Source organism: Microchirus variegatus (genome assembly GCF_963457635.1).
Source record: "Microchirus variegatus genome assembly, chromosome: 2".
NCBI classification, from domain to species: Eukaryota; Metazoa; Chordata; class Actinopteri; order Pleuronectiformes; family Soleidae; genus Microchirus; species Microchirus variegatus.
This window is the reverse complement of record NC_139803.1, coordinates 35,842,205-35,864,734: the sequence shown is the minus strand read 5'-3', so window position 1 is coordinate 35,864,734 and position 22,530 is coordinate 35,842,205. Positions and strand designations below refer to the sequence as shown.

Here is a 22,530-nt window from a genome sequence, read left to right as displayed (position 1 = left end):
TCTAACCGACACATTGCTGTCATATCATAAAATGTATCCACTTGACACGTATATCCTCTGAGGCTGGAAGTTTGTGTAGAACTCTGTGCTGCACTGTGCAGCCAAGAATAGAACAGTTCGCAGACTTCCGCTCTTTCGGACACTGTTGCCCACGCCTGAACTCTCGCATTTTTTAGACAACAATGCCAGGAATTTGCACGATGTGAAGTCAGATTGCATGCGGAAGTTAACATTGCGTGTTTTATCTCCTGTACTGAGACTCAGGTGGACCACAAAAACATGAGTGAGTCATCTTTTTTCACACGTTGCCTACTCATAGGACCTCCAGAGTCCCGAATATAAGTATTACAATGATTCAAAAGTTGATTTTGCATAAGATATCCCCTTTAAGTCGCGACGAAGACGATGTGCTGGAGTTCAAACTGAGCATCAGAAATGGAGAAGAAAGGCCATTTAAAAGTGACTTTGAATGTGGAATGGTAGTCGGAGCCAAACGGGCTGGTCTGAGTATTTCAGAAACTGCTGATTTAGTGGGGAATTTTATGTACAAGCCTCGCTAGAGTTGACAGAGAATGGTCCAAAAAAGAGAAACTATGCAGTGAGTGACAGTTTTCCTGATGTAAAATGATGCCAGAAGTCAAAGTGGTTTAAAATAATAGAAAGGCGACAGTAACTTATATGCAGAAGACCTTCTCTGAAGCAGACGGGCTACAGCAGCAGAAGACCACACCGGATGTGGACCTCTTTGTACTTAATAAAGTCACAGGGGAGTTTATAAGTGTACCCTACGTTACTCTACCCTAAAGATTTCCCCTGACTGACCTATAACCTTCACCCCCAGCCTTTACATCACAACCCTCACCAGGAGCTGAACACAGACCATGGCAGCGAGAGCGCCGTCAACCGGGGATTTCAGCTAAATAACACAAAAGAATTCATGTCTGAAAGCAGGTCATCATAAAAATGGGTGGGGGAAAGTGACACAAGGCACTTTGTGTGATCATCAAGACCAGAAAAACACTAAATAAACACAGACATTTACCATTTATCTGAATGTGAATGTCCTACAGCTCTTCCTCTCGGCTCTGGGACACAAAGGTCAGTTTTCCTTAATCTGGAAACACTTGATAAAACTTCTCCGTCCACTGTGCCGCACTGGCAGCCGCGCCGACACTCGGCATGTAAACCATGTAGACCTGACACCAGTTGTTTTGACTGAGAGCAGTGAGGCACTGAGTTATTGTGCAACACAAGGCACAGCCTTTAGCCTGGCCAGTGATAGCAAACCAAAATCCTCCTGTAAACTCAGCCTTCCCTGCTGCAAAACTGCCCATAATATTATTACAAAAAATTTAATTCTACTGCTACTGTGTTGTTCCAGTGCTGTAATATAAAGTGTTAGCACTCTGGATGACAGTGACCGTAAAACCACCACTGTAATTTAGGACTGATGAAAGACCTTTTTTTGGTTTGTGGGTTTTAATGAAACTACTGCATGGACTGGTGTGAAATTGGGTGCAAATATTCATGTTCCTCAAAGGATGAACTCAAGTTTCTTTGGTTTTTCCTTCACTTCTCTTCCTAAATGTGTTAGAGAGTGCGTTAAAGTAATAAAAAGATTGGTTTTATGAGGGTCTTTTTCTGTGTGAGTCAGGTTCTCCTGTTTCCTCCCACAGTCCAAAAAACATGCAGATTTGGGGATTAGGCAAATTGGACACTGTAAATTGAGTAGGTGTGAAGGCCACAGTATACTCCTGCGTAGCCGGAGAGGCTGTCGGAGAGTCTCTCTGTCGTCTCCGGGTGCACAAAGTATTTTTTAAGTGTCCGTCACTCCGTCAAGGGACAACGAAGACGGCAAGGGCTGCGATTGGTCCTCAGGACAGGCCGAGCTAACGCTGCTCTGTGCCGGCTCACAGTGCGCATCGAGCGTCCACAGAGGTGGAGCTGATCACCGCCGACAACGTCGCTGCCAAACTATAAATACGTCATATCTTAATACACAAACCACATGTTGACTCTAAATGGCTAATTTCTTTATTTATTTCAGGTGAGAAACGGCAACTGTTTCAATGTTATTCAGCTGCAGCAACAACAACAGTCTTTCTCTCTCGGACGCCATTGCTCACTGTAGCCAAAACCCACAATAACCTTTGAGTAGCGACCCCTACTGATCGGGGCGGGAAATTGCAGTGCTTGTCCGTCACCGCGACGCAGAACTATGAAGGCTCGAGGTGTCTCCGTGGTTACGCAGACGGCTAACGCATTACGCAGTCGGAGAAGTATAATGGGGCCTTTAGTGGGAGATTGAATGTGACTGCCGACCTGTCCAGGGTGTGACCGAGCCTCCACTTGTCGACATGCTGATGTGTCCTTGGGCAAGAAGTAGAGCTGCAACTAAGGATTATTTTCGTAGACCCAGAGTCAGAAGACACTGTCGCTCGTGAAACACCTCCACAACGGACGTTATTCTTCTTCTGCGGTTCAATGTACGCAACCGGATGTGCCCGGACTAGTGCACGGAGCAGGAGAATCTGCTGTTCAGGAGAACTGACGTTTACCCAGAAAATGGGGAACAGTTATGCTGCTCACAAATAGAGAGACAAAACAAAAGCGTAAATTTCTTGGTGGAGGTAATGAAATAAAATTGAGCCTAAAAACGGCTGTGCACATTCAAAGATTGTGCGATTGCTTTTATGTGAACATGTGCTGTTGTTGCTGTGCAGCCGCTGTCTTCTTCGATTTATGCCGCTCTGTATTTGTACTACACTCTGGTCAGTTGGGTGTGTCGTGATCACACACACCGCCGTGTGCTCGTCAAATTAACACGCAAACTATATAAAAGACGCAAGTGAAACTCTCCTGCACCTGGTGTTTAGCGAGAGAATTATGTCCATTATTTAGTTGTAATGCTGCACGGAACAAATCAGCGGCTCAGACAAAGACTAAATTGATCTTCCCACCAGAGCCACACGTCTGCTTCTCTGATTCAGGCTCATTTATTTCTTAACTAAACCAGCGATTAAAGCTGCCGACGTTCGAGTGGATCCTCCTGAGGTTCACACAGCTCCAGAGACGAGATCTGAGACACGATCGCACTTGCACTGTGTCGGTGTGGTCTCTGGCTTTTTTTTTTTTTTTGCTAAATTATGCCCCCACAATTCTTTTTACTGCCACGGATAATGATTCTGTGCAGTTGCGAAAGCTCCACGCGGCGGTTTAACAACTTTTGAATTCCAGTAAAGCTCTGCCTGCAAGTCGTGCCAGCAAACAAACATACTGTAATTAGCTTCCCTGAAAACCTAAATGTTGGACTTAAACAGTGCTCAGTCACGGTGGTCTGTCTCAAGGTGACTTGTGTAATAATGTAATAGTGTCTCTGTGTTTGTTCAAGGTGTGTTTTATTCTGATAAAAGGTCCATTTATATTCAGTTTGTGTCCGTTTTACCTCGTCGCTACCCTACAAACCTTTGTGTGTCGTCTGTGTTGGTGCAACACTTCCTCATGAAGATTTTGCGGTGGTGGAATGTAAGAATACCTAATCTAAGTAGTCCCATTTATCGGAAATATTAGATTATATTATATTAGCGGCATTTTCAACGTTATCGTCCTTTTTGACAACTTGCTTGGCCGGATAGTTCCTCAAATTGAACGTGCCGCGTCCCACAGCACCAGTGAGGCTGTGGGTATAAACGCTGTGTTGACTCTTCATGGTTGTTTGACTCTATATTGCCCCCATGATTTCCGGTGGTGTTGCTCCGTTTTCGTCCATCATCATAAGCTCCTGTGCGAGGCACACAGTGACGAAATGAACGCAGAGTACGGATGAAATACTCCATCTAAGTCAAAATTAAATAAATAAATAAATATACCCCTGAAATAAATAAATACAATTATTCTTTTCAGCTGACTTTTATTTCCTAATGACACTTTTGTTTATTTATGGAGACTTTTATTTTGAAGCGCCACAATTATTTCCGAATGACACATTTATTTACAGGCTCTATTTCATTTCCAATACTTGTATGCAAATGGGGCTATTTCATAGCCATATTTATGGAGAGAATTAAGCCGCAGATTTACAAGATTTAAAGTAGCAAATCCTCAAGAAAAGGCGCAGATTTATGAGAGTGCTACTTTTGTCTCATGTTTTGTGACTTTCAATCTCATAAATCGGAAACTTTATTTTCTTGTACATTTGCTACTTTCAATCTCCTAAATCTGCGACTTTATTTTCTCGTAGACTTGCGTCTTTTAATCTCATATACCTGCGACTCTAATTCCTCGTAGATTTGCCACATTCAATCTCATTAATCTGTGGCTTTTGTCTCGTAGATTTTCTACTTTAAAACTCATAAATCTGCAACTTTACTTTCTTGTAGATTTGCATTTTTTAATCTAATAAATCTGTGACTTTTGTCTCTTAGATTTTCTACTTTAAAACTCATAAATCTGCAACTTTACTTTCTTGTAGATTTGATACTTTTAATCTCATAAATCTGTGACTTTTGTCTCGTAGATTTTCTACTTTAAAACTCATAAATCTGCAACTTTACTTTCTTGTAGATTTGATACTTTTAATCTCATAAATCTGCTACTTTATTTTCTCATTTGCTACTTTTAATCTCTTAAATCTGTGACTTTATTTTCTCGTAGATGTTCCACTTTTAATGACCCTGATGACTTTTTCTTTTTGTCCTTCTCAGAATTTTTATGAAACTATATCTGGATTTAAACTCTTTTATATGAGTATAATTAATTCCATCTAAATGGCATTAAGCTGTGTTGTATCACTCTGATATGTGTCACCCCCTGAACTGGTTTTGGTTTAGGACTGTAACAGGAGCCAGAGAGACTTTTTCCTTCACTCACTTTGTTTACATCGTAAAGGGAAACCCCAAGCGCTGCAGCCTTAATGCAATATCCTGAGCAGCAGCTCGTGCACATAAGGGGGCCTGACTCCTGCGGAAACCTGATCCTGCACTGGGCCCTTTAAAGGAATATGGGATGAGTCTATTGAATGGAGCCGAGGGTGAGTGAGTGAGTGAGTGAGTGAGTGAGGGCTGCGACTCCAGTCAAGTCTGCGCTCCACGCACAGAAGGCGAGAGAGGACACACGGCTGTGTGGGGGACACTCAACAGCACGAGACGCGGAAAACTGCGGAAAAAGAAATGAATGAGTAGCAAATGAGTGAGTGAGTGTCGACGGAGTGAAGAGGAAGTTATGAGCTGAACTGCGACGATTCACCGGGTTGGGAAAAGTGTCCGTGAGCGGTGAAAGCAGACAGAAGAGTGCAGACAGAGACGACAAAAGTCACAAAGGTAAAAAAAAAACGGATTTAAAGGCGCTGTGCGTTTTTACGCGCGGACTTTAACGCACATGATTAACCAGGAGTCAGGGGGTAACGCGGGTCACAGGCTCTGCAGCTGTAGCCAAGCTTTGTATTTGGAGAGATGTCGTGGGTTTTTTTTTTTTTTTGCTGACCTACAGTTTTTCTGGTTGACACTATCTTCTGCTCAGCCGTGCGCTTTTGGCACACACCTGTTCACCGTGGCGCCTTTTTTGGACACAACCTTGGCAAGTGCGTTCCCATAGAGAAAGTCTGACACATGTAAAAAGATGTGTTTTAAGTCAACAGAAGATGTGTCACACTATATATAACTGCACTACTGTAACTTGTCATTTTCTCCCTCATCATCTCCTACAAACATTGATGTCAGTCTGAAACTGTTCTTTTATCTTATTTATATCTTTTAAACTGAAACTGTGGATGAATTTAGTCCCAGTGATTCCTTTAATCATGGTCCTGTGTAGTTGTGTGACAGAGGCTCAAAGACGACTCTTGTCACAGTTTGTTTCACTGACAACAGAAACCTAACTCACTGATGGATTCATCTGCACAACACAGGTAAATACAATGGAGGAAGAAAATGTAATGGATGTGAGCTACAACAGTAGCTTGTGAAGTTGCTGATGAAATTGCTGACTTGTGTCACAGCTCATGACGTAGCTGATGAAGTTGCTGGTGAAGTTGCTGATTAAGTCGATGAAGTTGCTGACTTGTGATGACGTAGCTGATGAAGTTGCTGACTTGTGTCACAGCTCATGACGTAGCTGATGAAGTTGCTGGTGAAGTTGTTGATTAAGTTGATGAAGTTGCTGACATGTGTCACAGCTGATGAAGTTGTTGATGAAGTTGCTGACTTGTGATGACGTAGCTGATGAAGTTGCGAACTTGTGTCACAGCTCATGACGTAGCTGATGAAGTTGCTGACTTGTGTCACAGCTCATGACGTAGCTGATGAAGTTGTTGATGAAGTTGCTGACTTGTGTCACGGCTCATGACGTAGCTGTTAAAGTTGCTGATGAAGTTGCTGACTTGCGTCAGCTCATGATGTAGCTGATGAAGTTGTTGATGAAGTTGCTGATGAAGTTGTTGATGAAGTTGCTGACTTGTGTCACAGCTCATGACGTAACTGATGATGTAGCTGATGAAGTTGCTGACTTGTCACAGCTCATGAAGTAGCTGATGATGTAGCTGATGTTTGTTGATGAAATTGCTGATGAAGTTGCTGACTTGTCACAGCTGATGACATAACTGATGACGTAACTGATGAAGTTGTTGATGAAGTTGCTGAAGAAGTTGCTGACTTGCGTCACAGCTCATGGTGTAGCAGACGAAGTTGCTGATGAAGTGGCTGACTTGTCACAGCTTATGAAGGAGCTGATGATGTAGCTGATGAAGTTGTTGATGAAGTTGCTGACGTCACAGCTCATAAAGTTGCTATCTTGTGTCACAGCTCATGTAGCCGATGAAGTTGCTGATGAAGTTGCTGACTTGCGTCCCAGCTGATGAAGTTGCTAAGGAAGTTGCTTATCTTGCGTCACAGCTGATGGTGTAATAACTGGCATGATGATGATGCCGTAGCTGATGACGTGAGCCTACGATTCAAAACAGATCCAATGTCATAGAGAGTGTCACAACAAATATTCTGCTCCCATTTAGGCTGTTTGTATCATATTGGATATGACATTTTGTTTCTTATTTTCAATGCAGTTACTGAGTATTGAATCAGCTCATCCTTGATGCACGTTCAGTGCCAGAGAGTGCAGTGTGTGTGTGTGTGTGTGTGTGTGTGTGTGTGTGTGTGTGTGTGTGTGTGTGTGTGTGTGTGTGTGTGTGTGTGTGTGTGTGTGTGTGTGTGTGTGTGTGTGTGTGTGTGTGTGTGTGTGTGTGTGTGTGTGTGTGTGTGTGTGTGTGTGCGCAGGACAGGAGAGCTGCAGAGGTGGGTGTTTACACCTCAGCACAGAGGAATGTCAGGGCCTGTGTTTAAGGCTGTGACTGATAATGAGTGTGGTCAGTTTGCTGAGGCCTGTCATTAACCTGCACCGGGACAGAGCTGCAGGTTTTACTTGCAGAGACAGGAGGAGCAGGAGGGAGGACGAGGAGGAGGAGGAGGAGGAGGGGAGGAAAGAAGGAGGGTGGGAAAGGTGCTGCAGGAGGAGAGGGAGGATGGAAAGTGAGAAGTGTTGGAGGAGGAGCGGTAAGACAAGATAAGGAGATATAACGGGAGGCTGGGGATTAAGTGGAGATATATTCCGGGATTTTAAAATGCAGGCATCGTGTTTTAAAAGTCTGACGTGAGTAACTGCTCTGCTCTGTCTGAATTATTCCAGGATAACCATGAAAAATAGGACGAACGCTGTTATTTATACTTTTTTAAAACCTCTCTGTTGTCTCATGTCAAAGGTTAAGAAATGTCAGGCCGCGATATAGAGCATCCCGTCCGTTATTAATAGGCACGTGTCCGAGCTGTGGTTGTAAAATGGAACAAAAAACAGTGAGGCACTAATTTAAACAAAAGTGTGAGGCCCCGGTCGACTGGATGGGAGTCGACAGAGGTTCCTCTTTGTTAAACACACGAGGCCACTGAGGAGGAGATAAAGCAATATTTAACACACCCATACTTGACTACCTCACGCTCTCGGATCGTTCGTCTCCGTCTCCTTTTTCGTACACACGGAGATCTGCCACGCTGACACGAATCCGCAGCCACTGACCCAGATTTACTCACACACTCCTGTTCTATCTGATGGGAGTCTTTGTATTTAATAGGAAAGGGAGAGTTGGGCGGGGGGGGGGGGGAACATTGGGGAAGCCAACTTGGACGTCAGCAGAGACGACAACAAAAGGGGATTTGAAAAGTCTGGTGGGGATGATATCACTGAACCACCTAATCACTTACATCACCACAGCTGCGTGCTCAGCACTGTGCGTGTGTGTGTGTGTGTGTGTGTGCACACGTGTGTGCGTGTCTGTTTCCAATCTATTTGTGAACGTGCATGTGTGGTGTCTGTATCTCCCATCTGTCTGCGTGTGTGCTCTGCTAAGCAAGTGCTGAGGAGTTACGGCTGGTGTTGAGTATGTGGTGATTATGGAAGTGTGAGTCAGTGGAAGGGCTGATTTGAGACTCGTACACGCTCCTCGCGGATCTCTGAAGAGCAGCGCCGCACACACCCTGGATTCTTTAATGTGACCGTTTGGCCCCTTTTTTTTTGGCCCCAACGAGGTTGCATGAGGTACGGACACATGATCTACTCTACGATATCTTAAGAAGATATTCACTGCTTTATCTCTCTGTTAGAAGTTTAAGTCCCCTGCTATACTTCCGCACACATGGCGTCAGGGTCCTGTAGTATCCCACTTGGCCATCGGGTGGCGGTGCAAGTCTGGACGCAGGGAATAGGACGAATAGGACATTCCTACCAAAAAAGAAGAGAACGATGCTACAGCTCCCTTGGACACGTCTGGTTCGAGTAGCTCACGGCTGAAAGGTCTCTCAGGCAGAGGGGAGTCAGGGTATCGGCCGGTTAAACAGTCACCAACTAACACAGTTACATAGTTACTTACTGACTTGGTTACATAGTTACATACTTACTAACTTGGTTACATACTTACTGACTTCGTTACATAGTTACTTACTTGGTTACATAGTTACTTACTTGGTTACATACTTAGTTACCTAGCTACTTACTTGGTTATATAGTTACTTGGTTACATACTTACTTGGTTACATAGTTACTTACTTACTTGGTTATATAGTTACTTACTTGGTTACATACTTACTTACATATTTGCTTACATAGTTACTTGGTTACATACTTACTTGGTTACATAGTTACTTACTTGGTTACATACTTACTTACTTATTTGGTTACATAGTTACTTGGTTCCTTACTTACTTACTTACTTGGTAACATAGTTACATACTTACTTATTTTCTTTGTGATATAGTTTCTTACTTTCTTGGTTACACAGTTACTTACTTATTTACTTGGTTACATAGTTACCAGAGGTGAAAAAGTACTAAAATATTGTACTCAAGTAAAAGTACCAATACTTTGATCAAATATTACTCGAGTAGAAGTAACTTTTGGCGAGCGCCCTCTATGTTCACGCGCCAGTGCTGGTGCTAATCACATCATCATTCGTCTGGTTATGGTGTATATTTTCCCTCTGTAGGTCTTCATTGTGCGGAATTGTTATTATTACTCAGTAACGGATTTATAAAGTAACTAAGTACAATACTTGAGTCAATACGTACTCAAGTAAAATACAAAATCCTGATTTTAAATTGTACTTAAAAAATATAAAATACACAAAAAAAGTATTCAATACAGTAACTTGAGTAAATGTATTTTGTTACTTTCCACCTCTGATAGTTGGTTACATAGTTACTTAGTGATGGATGAAGCAGTAGATCAGCAGCAGTGTGAGCTGTGGTGTGAAATCATTGATTTTCTCTATGGTCTTTGGTGCGGGGAGTGAATGATTTACAAAGCAACACAAACCTGTCAATTTTCAGCCAGAAAAGGCTGTTGCGTGACAAGTTTAAACACATTTACAATGTCATTGACTTAAGCAGGTGGTTTTTTTAAAGTGTCTCAAATCTGTTTTATCCTCGTGTCCCCACAGTAAACCATGTTTTCAGTGACGCAGAGCCTCCATGTCAAAGTCTCAAACACCTCATACAACCACACTTCACAGAACTATCCCTTAAGCCTGGAAAACAGCAAAGGCTACAGCCGCTCGTGCTGTAAGGTCCAAAACACTTTGATTACAATCCCTTGATATCTTCCACATTTCTGATTTAAAAGTCCTTGTTGGATATTGAATCTCTCTCAGTGGGAGGAATAATGCAGGTTAAATGTCAGGAAGAAAGCGCTTGTGGGCGATTTGCTGCAATCAAAGCTGCTCTGTTGAGGATCTTTGTGGTGGTGTTTCCATTCCGTCTTGTTCCTCAGAGTTTTCTTCTGGCCTTGGCTTGCGTGAAAACCCAGGAACCTTCATGTGTGTCACAAGAACGCCTTCCTACCTGCCTTTAAATGGCTGCAGAGGAGAATAGTATTTATCAGATCGTATATATAACTTCTGCGTTTCTAGAAACCGTCCAGTGATGGAGGGTTAAGATCTTGCAAAAAAAAAAAAGAGAGAATAACTCACAGTTTAAAAGTGTAACATAAGCTAAGCATCGGGCTGCATGACACCCACACACACACTCTATGCAGATGACCTCATTCTTTGACAGGATGATGTTTTTATCCGTAAGCACACTCAGAAAGAAGTTTCACTTTGCACTCGCTGATTAATCGCTTCCTGGCACCAGTTGGCATAAGCTGTGAACGACCCCTGCCGTGTCCGACAAGCGGGGAGCGATAAAGGAATCGTTCCGGTGGAGAATTAGCGTGGCAGTGCTGAGAGTGTTGCACCAGCAAATGTCTTGTTCACACCCAGCTGTTTTAGCTCCTGGAGGAGGGGACTGGCTTCCTCTGTTCCGGCTTGCCCGGCAAGACTTTATTCAAACTGACCGATTCCCCCCCCCTGTCTTTCCCTACATTAGCCAGTGTTTTACTTGACCTCCATACACTCTCGTCTCTACCAGAGGAGGAAGGAATCGTCAGTGGCTGAACCCTCGACTGTCCGGTCTGGGCACAGCGGTCGGCTGGCAAAGCCTCCACATGCATGACTTCTGTAATTTGTTTGCTAGGCCTGTATTTATGAGCATGCTAATTGTAGGGAGAGCCATGGTAGCAGTTATAGTTAGTGGACTTTGAACGTCTGCTGTTCTGCTGACGGCGTCTGGCTGCACTCGGTGTGTCTGTCTTTTCCTCTTCCATTACTTATTCTCTTCCTCCAACTTCTTTTGCTTTCATTTTTACACAAAAATCTCCTTCTCATAAGTTGCCACCAGGCCAGGGATGGATTACGAATATTTTCTCAATCAGTACCTTTAAAATAACCTAACTACGGAAGAGGATTAGGGCCACACAGGAAAAAACAATTTGAGTTCTGTTTAAACTCAACTAAAATTTCTGACTCTGAAAAGTCAGAAATTGAGAAATAAAGTCTTAGTTTAAAGTCATAATTCTGAGTTCTAAAGTCATAATTCTGAGTTTTAAAGTCATAATTCTGAGTTTAAAGTCAGAAATTCTGAGTTTAAAGTCATAATTCTGAGTTTAAGGTCATAATTCTGAGTTTAAAGTCAGAAATTCTGAGTTTTAAAGTCATAATTCTGAGTTTAAAGTCATAATTCTGAGTTTTAAAGTCATAATTCTGTGTTTTAAAGGTAGAAATTCTGAGAATAATGTCATAATTCTGAGTTTTAAAGTTATAATTCTGAGTTTTAAAGTCATAATTCTCAGTTTAAAGTCAGAAATTCTCAGTTTAAAGTCAGAACTCAAAAATGTTTTTCCTGTATGGCCCTAATCCTCTTCCGTACCTAACAGAGATTGACTTGACTCCTTATGTTCCTCTCCTTGGTGTTGTTTAACTTCTTCTAAAGCAGCCTTTTATCTCAACATAATCTAGATTTTGAGTCCTTATAACAGGGTGTCTGCGGGATCTGAAAAAGTATTAAAACTTGGTAAATCAATTTTAGGAAAATGAAGGCCCTTAAAATGTATTAAAAAAAAGTCTTAATCGCGAAATTTAATCACGATTTTTGCGATTAAGACCATGAATGTATTTATTTTCTTCCCCACGTTTCTCCCTGCAAGATCAGCTATAATTTTGACTTTTTATGGCATCTATCGACAGCCAACGTGCTCCTCCTGGCACAAAATAATATCTGAAATGACACAAAATAAACTCCAAAATTGTGAATACTTGAGTCAAAGTATTACTTGTTGTTTATTATAATAAACCTTGCCTTTGGGTTAATTTATTCTTTCCAGCTTATGAGTTCCTTTTGTGCTCTACAGAGTCAACTGTTCTGTAAGTTAAATATGTGTTTGCTGATTACAGCTTGAAGTGGCGATAAGGTCTTGAATTATTTCGAGAAGATCTTGAAAAAGTCTTATAAAGGTGTTGAAATGAACCTCAGGATTCCTGCATGTACCCTGTAAAAAAGAAAAAGAAGCCTTAACTTTTGTGAATGAGAGAAAAATAGCCACTCGTCAAATCCTCTTCAGGTAAAAATAACTTGAGCGGCCCAGTTTCCCACATTTAGCACTCCCTCCATTCATTCTCACACATTCTTTCCTCCTTTCTTTCTTTGCCGAGGCCGACTGATGACCCCCCACCCCCCCCCCGCCCTCGCTGTGATGGGACTGTCATGCAGAAAGACACTATTGTGCCGCGCAGGATCCCGTTTCACTCCTGCCTTGTAATTAAGAAGGGATTGCATGGCGAGGGAGTTGTGGATGTGTGTGTGTGTGGGGGGGGGAGAGGAATGGGATTGGGTTAGTAGGTAATTTGGCTAAAAAGCAGAGCAGTGACCTGCTTTGTTGCAGAAAGGCCTGGGAGAGAGCCGGGCACGCATGAACCCAACTCCCCCCGCTTACACACAGAGAACTGCCTGCTGAGTTTTTGTTCAGTGTGTGTGGGCATGTGGAGCCCGGGAACTGAAGGGAAACCAGGTTTTCATCAGGCCGCGCTGATGTGTCCGAGCTGAGTATTTGTGTCCATGTTATGCGGTTAATGGCGATGGGAGAAAGTGAGAGGAGGCCTCGTATTAAACGCCTGTTATTGTGGACTCTTTGTGAGTGTTTGCTTTACTCACATTTCCTCAGTGAATCATGGGAAGTGCGGTCAGCAAAGAGGTGAAATCACTTGTTTCTGTAAATGAAAACAGAAGCAGCACCGCTTCTTTTCTTTTTTCTTTTTTTGTCTTTTACACTCGGCAGGAAACGTAAACCATACTTTCACGTCATAAACTTTTCCTCCTCTTTCTTTCAGTCCAGAGTCAGAACTCTGAATCGCGGCCATGGCAGACGTGCTGGGGAGCGGCGGGTCGGGAGGAGCCGTCGCTGCGGCCAGCGTGGATTGGCAGAAGCGCTGCATAGCTCTGGAGATGCAGCTGCTGAGGTTCCGGCTTCAAGCGGGGAAAATCCGTGAGCTGCTGGCGGAGAAGGTAAGACGGAGGAGCGATCACGGACGGAGAGTGCACTCAATTAAAGGACATCTCACATTCAAGTCATTTGAAGTGAAACACACACTGAATTTACAGGGAGGAGACGCAGAGAATGTGTCATGGACGCTTTAATTTGGAGTCATTATCACGTTAAAACTGATTACACAGTGGAACTGTATTAGAAAAACAATCCATCCACATTTTGAGTTGACTGTAGTGTTTTCACCTCTGAAATACTGCGCTATTACTGGTCATATTTGAATATGATGCCTTGGTTTGATCTGTTCTGGCTCACACTGTCTTTGCCCTGAGTGCTATGGCAGTCAGTATAATACAAAATAGTCAATATAATGCAAAATAATATTTTTAATTAAATGCGAGTTTAGCTCGAAAATATTATTTATTAGACTAAAATTGGCGTATAGCTCTGTCTTATATCGATCAGGAACTGTATCAGCATATACGTAACAGTAAAAAATGTATTTTTACAGATTATAGGTGACACTTTAGATTTAGGGAACACAACTGGATGATTACTAACATGCGTATAAGTAGCATACTTGCCCTTTATTTAAAAACGGTTACACTACAAATTCAACATACAGAGGTCTTTTAGGTTTCGTTTTCTCCGCCATTGTAGCTCAGACGTAACTGGCAACCCGTGGTTGCTCTGCAGCTGAGACTCTACTGACTGCAACGACTGGTAGACGGCGGTAGGTGGCGCCACATGCCAAAATTATGATTTCAAAACATAAACATGATTTGCAGTCGGCAAAAGGTTGTTTTTAATGCAAATATTTTGTCTGTACTGTTGTTGGGAGGATTTTACGCCCAGTTGCTTTAGATTTATTACATAATGCACCTTTAAGCATGTGTTAACGCTTATCTCAATTCATGTCGTAATAGAGGTAGAATAAGGTTATGTAGAATAAGGTGTAAGTACTTTTAATACTAATAAAGGGCTAGAATGCATCTAGTTAATGGTGAATATGTGTTCCCTGATCTAAAGTGTTACCAGATTATGATCTATTAACACCTTCCCTAAGGAAAAGTATCAGAGTCTTGTGTCTTGCTACTGCTGTGTGTGTGTGTGTGTGTGTGTGTGTGTGTGTACTGCACTGACCAAACCGTAAAAACACCTGGAACCAGTATGAACATGAAAGTTGTCTCCTTTCTTTTGGTTTCTCCTAAAAAAAAACACACACCATAAAAGACCAGAAACAGTCTGCACATGAGTTTTATTCATCTAAAAAAAAAAGCATCAGTTTTATGTCGTCTTATGCTCAACTTTATTCACATGACCTCATGTAGACATTTGATGTATTTCCTGGATGGAGAATGTGTGGCCATTTGAACCGTATACAACCAGAGATCTTTGATTTAAAGCTTCCATCTGCAAAATACCACACGCTGCCTGACTCTCTGACTAACGGCGCGCGGATTTCACTGACCTATCATCATCGTTTTTCTCCTCCGGGCAGCGTTCTTAAGTGTTTTTTTTTTGCATGAGGAAACAATTAAAGTAAATGTGAATCAGTCAGAAATACACATGTGGATGACTGTATGTTTATGTGATGAGATTACTCAGCGTATTTTGGTAAACACTCCGGTCCACTCAGCCTGTGTCATCAGGGATCGGCTGTAATTTCAGCCAAAGTGAATTTCTAAGGTTTAACTCATCACTTGCGGAGCTTCCCCCCCCCCTCTCCTCACGTTGAGGGGAATAACCGCAAGCAGCCCCGGCCAAGCGCTTGTTAAAGCTGAGGCCGTTGTAAAGCCTGACGACCAGACACTTTGGAAAGTAATCAACTGTCATCAGGAAAAATTCAGTCCAGTTGTGAAGATTTGTCGGTGGAAGAGTGGAAATGTTTGGATTAGAAAAGGAGGAATGAGTTCAGTAGCAGGAAAAACTGCTCCCCTGTCATGACTTTTCCTCTGGTTTCTCTGCAAGTGGCCGTTCTTTATAGACTCACTGTGTGTGTGTGGAGTGTCACAGAGCTTCTCTCTCTTGCATCTTCTCTCATTGGGGATCAGGCCAGTGAAGTGGTTCATTCAGTCAGTCAGCAGGATGTTTACAGTACAAACATGACCCTGGTGGCTGATAAGAGCTGGACGACTCCCTGCTGTGTCCCCTGTCAGGTTCTGTCAGACCTCCAGCTCCAGAGTCGCTCATTCGTGAACGGTTCCACTTTAAAAACACCAACCCAAGGTTGTTTTTTTTTCACAAATTAGCAACCTAAAAAGTTTCTTGTAACTTATTAATGATTAATAAAACATTAATAATTGACTTGTTCCAGTGATAAAGCCTGTGACAGTGAGCATGTCTGTTGACATTAAGTCTCAAAGCCTGATAAAGTACACAGTTTCTTCTTCTGTATCTTCATTTTTGATCAAAAACATTATTTTATTAAAGCTACTGTAATTCGTTTTATCTTATTTATTGAAATAGGTCACATATAGGTCACAATATACTTAGTCAATGCTTAAAAAGCATCTTTTCCAGATTTACAGACTGTTATATCATGGCTCTGTACAGAGTAAGGCATAAACAGTCCACACAAGCATGAGGCATCAAAACTCTTGACAGAACCAAAGATGTGCGGTCATCTGCCTCCACCGATTGGGGTGAAAGGAAAATGGAGGAACGGAAGAGAGAGAGCAGGAGCAGATGTATAACAATTATATCAAATTATACGTTTAGACAAGACAATTCCCAATCACTGAGGACATGTTTTAAGAACTCTAGTCTCATGACCATGGGAGGGCCTTAGGAAGCTACCTGCGGAGTATCTAACGTTAGATACTTGCAATTATTTTGTCAGATGTCAGACGGGGGGAATGAGTTCCAAGTGAGAGGAAGAAAAAAACACAAACTAGGGAGGGAAAGAACAATATTCATGGTTTTACCGCCTCTGCATACGTTTTAACATAGTAATGGAGTTGTCAGGGTTAAATAGACCTGGTGCTGTGATCAGTGGCAGTTGTTTCCGCTAGTCCAGGTAACAAATGAGTTCTGCAGGCAGGACACCGTAGAATCAGCCGCACAGAAACTCTGAATTCGTCAATTATTCCTTTGATTGTTGAGTGAAGTCAAAAGTCAGCTGCATCAACAATAACCGCCGTTTGAGCGACAACTAAAGATGACGTCAGCAGGTTGGAAACATCACCCGCTGTTGACTGATCATTTGGAAATAACGCAGGTGATTGATTGAGGTCGGACGGAATAAATGAAGCGAAACGAAATGGCAGTTCAGGATAATTAACAGACTTATGAACAGGTGGGAATTTGGTTTGTTTTGGAAAAAGTCCTACAATTCACTGTTCTGGCGATCAACGATGTCCGCAGCTGAAAATAATCCTCATCACGATCTCTGTTTCTCTGCTCTACGTATAACTGTTACCTCAACTCTACTTAATTAGCCTTTTTAAGAAAATGAAGCTTTTGTGGTGAGTGGTGTTCTTAAAGACTGAAGGGCTTTTGGCCCAGTGCCACAGATGTACGACTGAAATTCACGCTGATTATTAAAGGTCCAGTGAGTCGTTTTAAGGAGGCATATTTGAATATACTCCACAGAAGTACGTTTGTGTGTGAGTGTAATCCCTCTAAAAAAAAAATCAAAATCACATGGTTTTTGTAGCTATTATTATAATAAATACTTTAGTCAAGTTTAGTCAGCTTTAAGGAGGTCATCGCACTGTGCCGCCATGTTTCTACAGCAGCTGTACAATCAAGTGAAATTTGATCTAAAGTCATATTATATAGACTTTGATTTTTACTGTTTTTTTTCTGTTTGTGTTTTTATACTTTCTACAGTATTTCATTGTTCGTTTTTATGTCTATTAGGGCTTACGTTTCTGTATTTTAATTGGTTTTATTAGTGCTGGGCACATTAGCGGCATTAACGGTGTCGACATTAAAGCATGACACGTTTAAATTAGTCTATAAAGTAACGGTAAACTTTAAAAACAGAGGCACAGTTACGCTGGTTATTTGTAGCGCTGCACTTTTCCTTTAATAAACACAATGTCCAGTTCGACTGAAGGCGCGCTAACGGCGCTAAAGGAGCTAACGCAGCTAGCGAAGCTAACTGGTAAACGGTGCCTGGACTCCGGTGCCCGCTCCAGAAAAACTGAGTTACTTTAGGGACTCATTTTAACAATCGGGAGTCACGTAAACATGCCGTCACACGTGTTTTTTTCCTGTCAGTCGTCATGGAAACGTGTCATCCGTTAACGTTTTTATCTATGTCTGATGTACAGCGCTTTGTTTCAGCAGTTAAAAAATAGCAACAAATATCACACAGTAATTACTTAAAGTACAGTTATTGAAATTAAAATCACAATAATGACGTAAAAATCTCCACTTCTTCTCATATCGCAGTCGCAATTTCAGTTTTATTCAGAATCGTTCAGCACTATGTATCCTCTGTTCGTTGCAGTCTGCATTCTCACCATTAGATGTCACCAACTCTTACACACCGGACCCTTTAAAGCACTGTTAGCTCCAATATATATATATATTCAAATGCTTTTTTTGGCCATGTTTCCAAGAATAGGAGATCTATTTTTGTGATGAGGCTGATTAATCTGTCGCTTGTCCTCAAATAACGTCATCGCTCATGGACACAAATGTTTACACACATTCTGACACAAACGCATTGAGCAGGGTTTAAAGTCGAGGGCCATACTGCTGAGTGTGTGTTTCTGAGTTCTTTTTTGGTGTGTGTGTGTGTGTGCGTGGGGGAGGAAGAGGAGGGGGGAGGGGTGCTGCTGAGTGACTACCATTCCGTCATGTTATTGCTGTTTGGAAAAGACTGCTTCACGCTCTTCATCCCCCCCTTCTCTTGCCAAGTTAGGAGTGTTTTACGCATTGACCCACTTTGGTATGGAAAAACATGACATGGCATTTATCTCCCGAGGATGATGAGTGAGAGGAGAGAGGAGAGGGATGATTCGACTCCATTTAAGAGTTTGTTTTCACAGTGCATGCTGAAGGTGTAATGGACAGCTGTCTGCGGTTAACTCGTAAACACTGAAACTTCCCCACACTGACGAAAACACTGAAGAGTTCGGAGAAGAAACTGGGTGAGCAGTGCTGAAGGAGATTCTGGAACCTCTAGTGTTTAAAGTCCAAGTTGAGTCTAAGTCATAAGAGCTGACACAAGCTGCTTTCACCCATGGATCCTGACATTGTCCGAAGCGGCTCTATGTGGGTAACACACACGTCTTCAAAAGTCCCTCTGGATGTTTTCCAGAACATCCCCCTGACATCCACAGGTTCAAATGAACCGGAAAATGTGGAAACGCAGCAAGAAAAAGCTGTGGATAATTAGCAGCGAGTGAATTTCTCCATAGCTAAAGTCTCACCTGGACGTTACAGACATTCTTCTGCTGATGTGAACGTGTCTGAACCAGATGATCGAACCACATATGAACAGCGAACTGTCTGGACTTGGCGTTCATATCTGAAAAAATCTCTGCAAATTAAAAGAAGTGGTAAGATTAAAGACGAATGACTCGACTGTGAAGTGAGTGTGTGACGATTTATGAGAAGCAGAGTACAAGTACTGGACTTGAGTGCTCCAACCCTTCTGGGGATTCTGGGGGTTCGCTTCTGAAACAGAAGTGATGCAACTTTTATAATGGAGATGAAAGTATATCACAACGTTTTCCATAGCCAGAAGTGGAGAGGATAAACACTCAAAAAACATGTCTTCACTCTTAATCGAACAAGATTCCAACCAGACCGGGTTATCAGGTCAATGTCCAAAGTGATCATATGCTGACTCTTTCCATTAGAAACCAAATCCGGCACACTTTGAATGTGCCGGGTTCAGGAACCAGAACCGGCACAGAGCTCTGCTGGTGTGAAAGTGAAGCTGGATTCATTCTCTGAGGACTTGCGTAAAAAGATATTTCTGTTGGAATAAAAGCTCAACACTGCCGTTTTTTTGCTCGTGTGGTTAAAAAAAATGACACTTTTGAAGTTATAATGTCAAAAACTTAATAAGATCAGAAGTACTCCGTGAAAAACAGGATTCAATAAACCCGCGTTTCAATAAATCAAAAACATCCAGAACGGAGAAAACAACAACGTTAGTGCCCAGAGAGCAGAGTGTGGTGTCATATCACAGCCCTCACTGCGACTGTTGAGAATTAAATCCAGAAGAGTTTCCCGTTCAGAGTCTCATCTGCTTCTCTCAGAATATAGAAATGCATCATTCCGAGGAATGTCTAAATTGGGTGTTATTCCCACTTCAAGCTTTCCTTTCTCATTACTCGGCTAATCTAATATTGGCCTAAATTAGATCAATGTCCTCCGTAAGCCTCCTGTGGTCCCGTGGAGCAAAAACACTGGTGATGTCAGTGAGCGAGCGAGGAGGACGATCACACGGTTCACATTTTGTCCTTATAAATATTTATGTTTACGAGGGAATATTTTTGGATCCGCTTCCTTCAATAGTTATGTGTCTTGTTTTAAAACTCTTATATAAAAACACGAATTTAAAGCGCTTTCCTCTCTCTCACAGATAATCGATAAGTCGTGAAGATAAAAGGTTGGATCTGTATGTTAATGGCTGCTTTGTGTATACATGACTTTATTTGTCTCTGTCTCTTTTATTTCCGTCTGTTGTTACTTCCCTTTTCTGACCAGTGATTTTAACGTTTAATGATTGAACCAGAGTTCATTACTGAACATCAGATATGAGAGTTAATGATTAAAGTCTGGATCCAGACTCTGTTAGTTTGTGTCGCCAATATTTATTCAATTTGTGAACTGACCAATAAACCATTGAATTTTTTTAGTTCATCAACGAATTAACACATGACCAGCCGTTTTTAATCATCAAAGCATTAGTTTGAATGTTAATGAAGTGACAATCTGTTTTTATCTTATTCTTATCTTATTTATATCGTGTTCTGGCCTCAGGGGGAAAAAAGAGAAAGTGACAGTTTGAAATAACCAAGCGACCAGGAAAGTGTGTAGATGTGTCAGCTGTCAGGGGGCAGATGACTCTCATCTTATCTCTCGACCTGCCTGGATTTTATCAGTTCCGCTGAATTCCACGCTGAAGCAGAGGGAGATAGAAAAGCTGCCTGTTTCTTTGCAAGATGCTCCTGCAAAACAAAAAAAGCAAATGCGACTTTTGATATTTATCGTCAATAAATCCCATGAAATGTGATGTGTTTCTCGTGAGTAAACCGTTATTTGAAACAGCAGAGTGAGTACTTTCATCACTCGTGGCATAACTGTGGCATCAGCTCTTACTTAGACCAACTCATGGCTGGTTTAATTGGACATTTTTTGACAATAAAAGAAAAATAATGAAGTGAGCGTCTTGCTCTGTGACCTGACTGATAATGGAGGACAGACGCAGTCGTCTAACGCCTGCTCTGTGATTAAGGCCCGAAGAGTTGGACAAGCTAGCGCCCGCTATCTTCCACGCACTTAAAAAAACATAGGTCACGCCGTCAAAAAAAAACATATATATAATAATTGGGCTAAAAACAATAGTTTTATAGCAATTATAGCAAATATATTGCTACAGTGAATACAATTAGCCAAACATTTTCTCATATTAATTTGACATTATAATTAAATTCAGACAGCAGCCAGGCCTCTTCACAAGTGGGACAGAGTTGGACATTCAATAAACGTGCAAACCTTAAAGGTGCATTATGTAATAAATCTAAAGCAACTGGCCATAAAATCCTCCTAATATGTCACAGAGACTCAGGAATAATGTTCATATAACAAACTGAACTCACCAACAACAACAGTACAGACAAAATATTTGCTTTAAAAAACATATTTTTGCAGACTGCAAATCATGTTTATGTTTTGAAATCATGTTTTGGCATGTGGCGCCACCTACCGCCGTCTACCAATCATTGCAGTCAGTAGAGTCTCAGCTGCCGAGCAACCACGGGTTGCCAGTTACGTCAGAAAACGAACCCTGAAAGACCTCGGTATTTTGAATTTGAATGTAGTAACCGTTTTTGGCCACATTCTTACATATGGCACCTTTAAATCCCAAGAACACAGGGATTGACATGACGTCACTTGACTGTGTTGAAATTATGCTATAGTACCTATAGTAGAAAAAAAGTATCTGCATGGAAGGGGGAGTAGGTTTTGCGTATGGACGTATGTCCCTACCAATAATATTGGCTGAAAAAGCAACAAAGGCTCTGGAATGTGACATCGCCACACCCAGACTAGGAGTGATTCACAGCGATAAAACAACCTTAATTCAAACACAAAGTTTATGGTTTTAAGACCCACAATACTGTGATTTGAAGCAGGTAGTGGCTTCTTCAAAACTTCAACTTGTGTAATTTTGAAAAAAACGGAAATCCCTAATTTTGAAAAAAAAAAACGTTTTCCTGTTTTTCTCGTTTTGCGCTCGGCCGACTTGTTGCCTCTTGGTCCGTGGCGGGTCACATATTAGAGACAGGGCATTTCTGTGTACGTGTGAGTGAATGCTGTGAGAGGAGAGCGACGGCGAGCGAGCGGATTTTACGAGCGTCGATGAATGCATCACAGCTGAATAGGAACTCATCAGTCGCAGAACAGAAAAGAGAGCATTTATTCACTTCTTTAGTGAAATGAACATGATATTTTTCATACTCATGTCGCAGCAGGTGTAGATATAAAATGTCTTAATTGCCTGTCTTAAATGTCTTAATCTTGGTGTGTTTGACGATATCTGCTGGCACCATCACCCTAAAAAGAATATATGTTCATATATGACTGTAAGTAACAAGATAGAAGAACAGGCAGCTACATGTAAAAAGGATAAAAGAAGTCAACTACTAGATGTAAGGTAGTGGATAAATGGTTAAACGTTACACTCTCCAGTGTTGTTTTCCGTTTTGCTGTCGCCCATCGATCTGATTCAAAGTCCATGGTGTTGTGCACATTCACAGACGGTTCGCCTCATACCTTGTAAAGAGTAGATATTTGAGTAACTGTTGCCGTTCTACCATTACAAGCCAGTCTGGCCGTTCTCCTCTGACCTCTGGCATCAACAAGGCATATTTTGCACAGAGAAACTGCTGCTCACTGCTGGATATTTTTCTCTCTATTTCAGAACCCATTCTCTGTTGTGTGTGTGTG

The 22,530-nt window shown here is 41.8% G+C and overlaps 1 protein-coding gene across 1 annotated transcript in view; it reads left to right on the top strand.

Moving 5' to 3' along the window:
* Nucleotides 1-13,262: 13,262 nt before the first annotated feature.
* Nucleotides 13,263-22,530, top strand: part of plekhh1 (pleckstrin homology domain containing, family H (with MyTH4 domain) member 1) — a gene marked incomplete at both ends in the record, with an annotated part of 37,541 nt that continues 28,273 nt past the window's right edge. The window contains one exon of the mRNA XM_083885963.1: nt 13,263-13,409. Coding sequence (XP_083742089.1) covers nt 13,263-13,409 — 147 coding nt within the window. The remainder of the gene's footprint in view (nt 13,410-22,530) is intronic.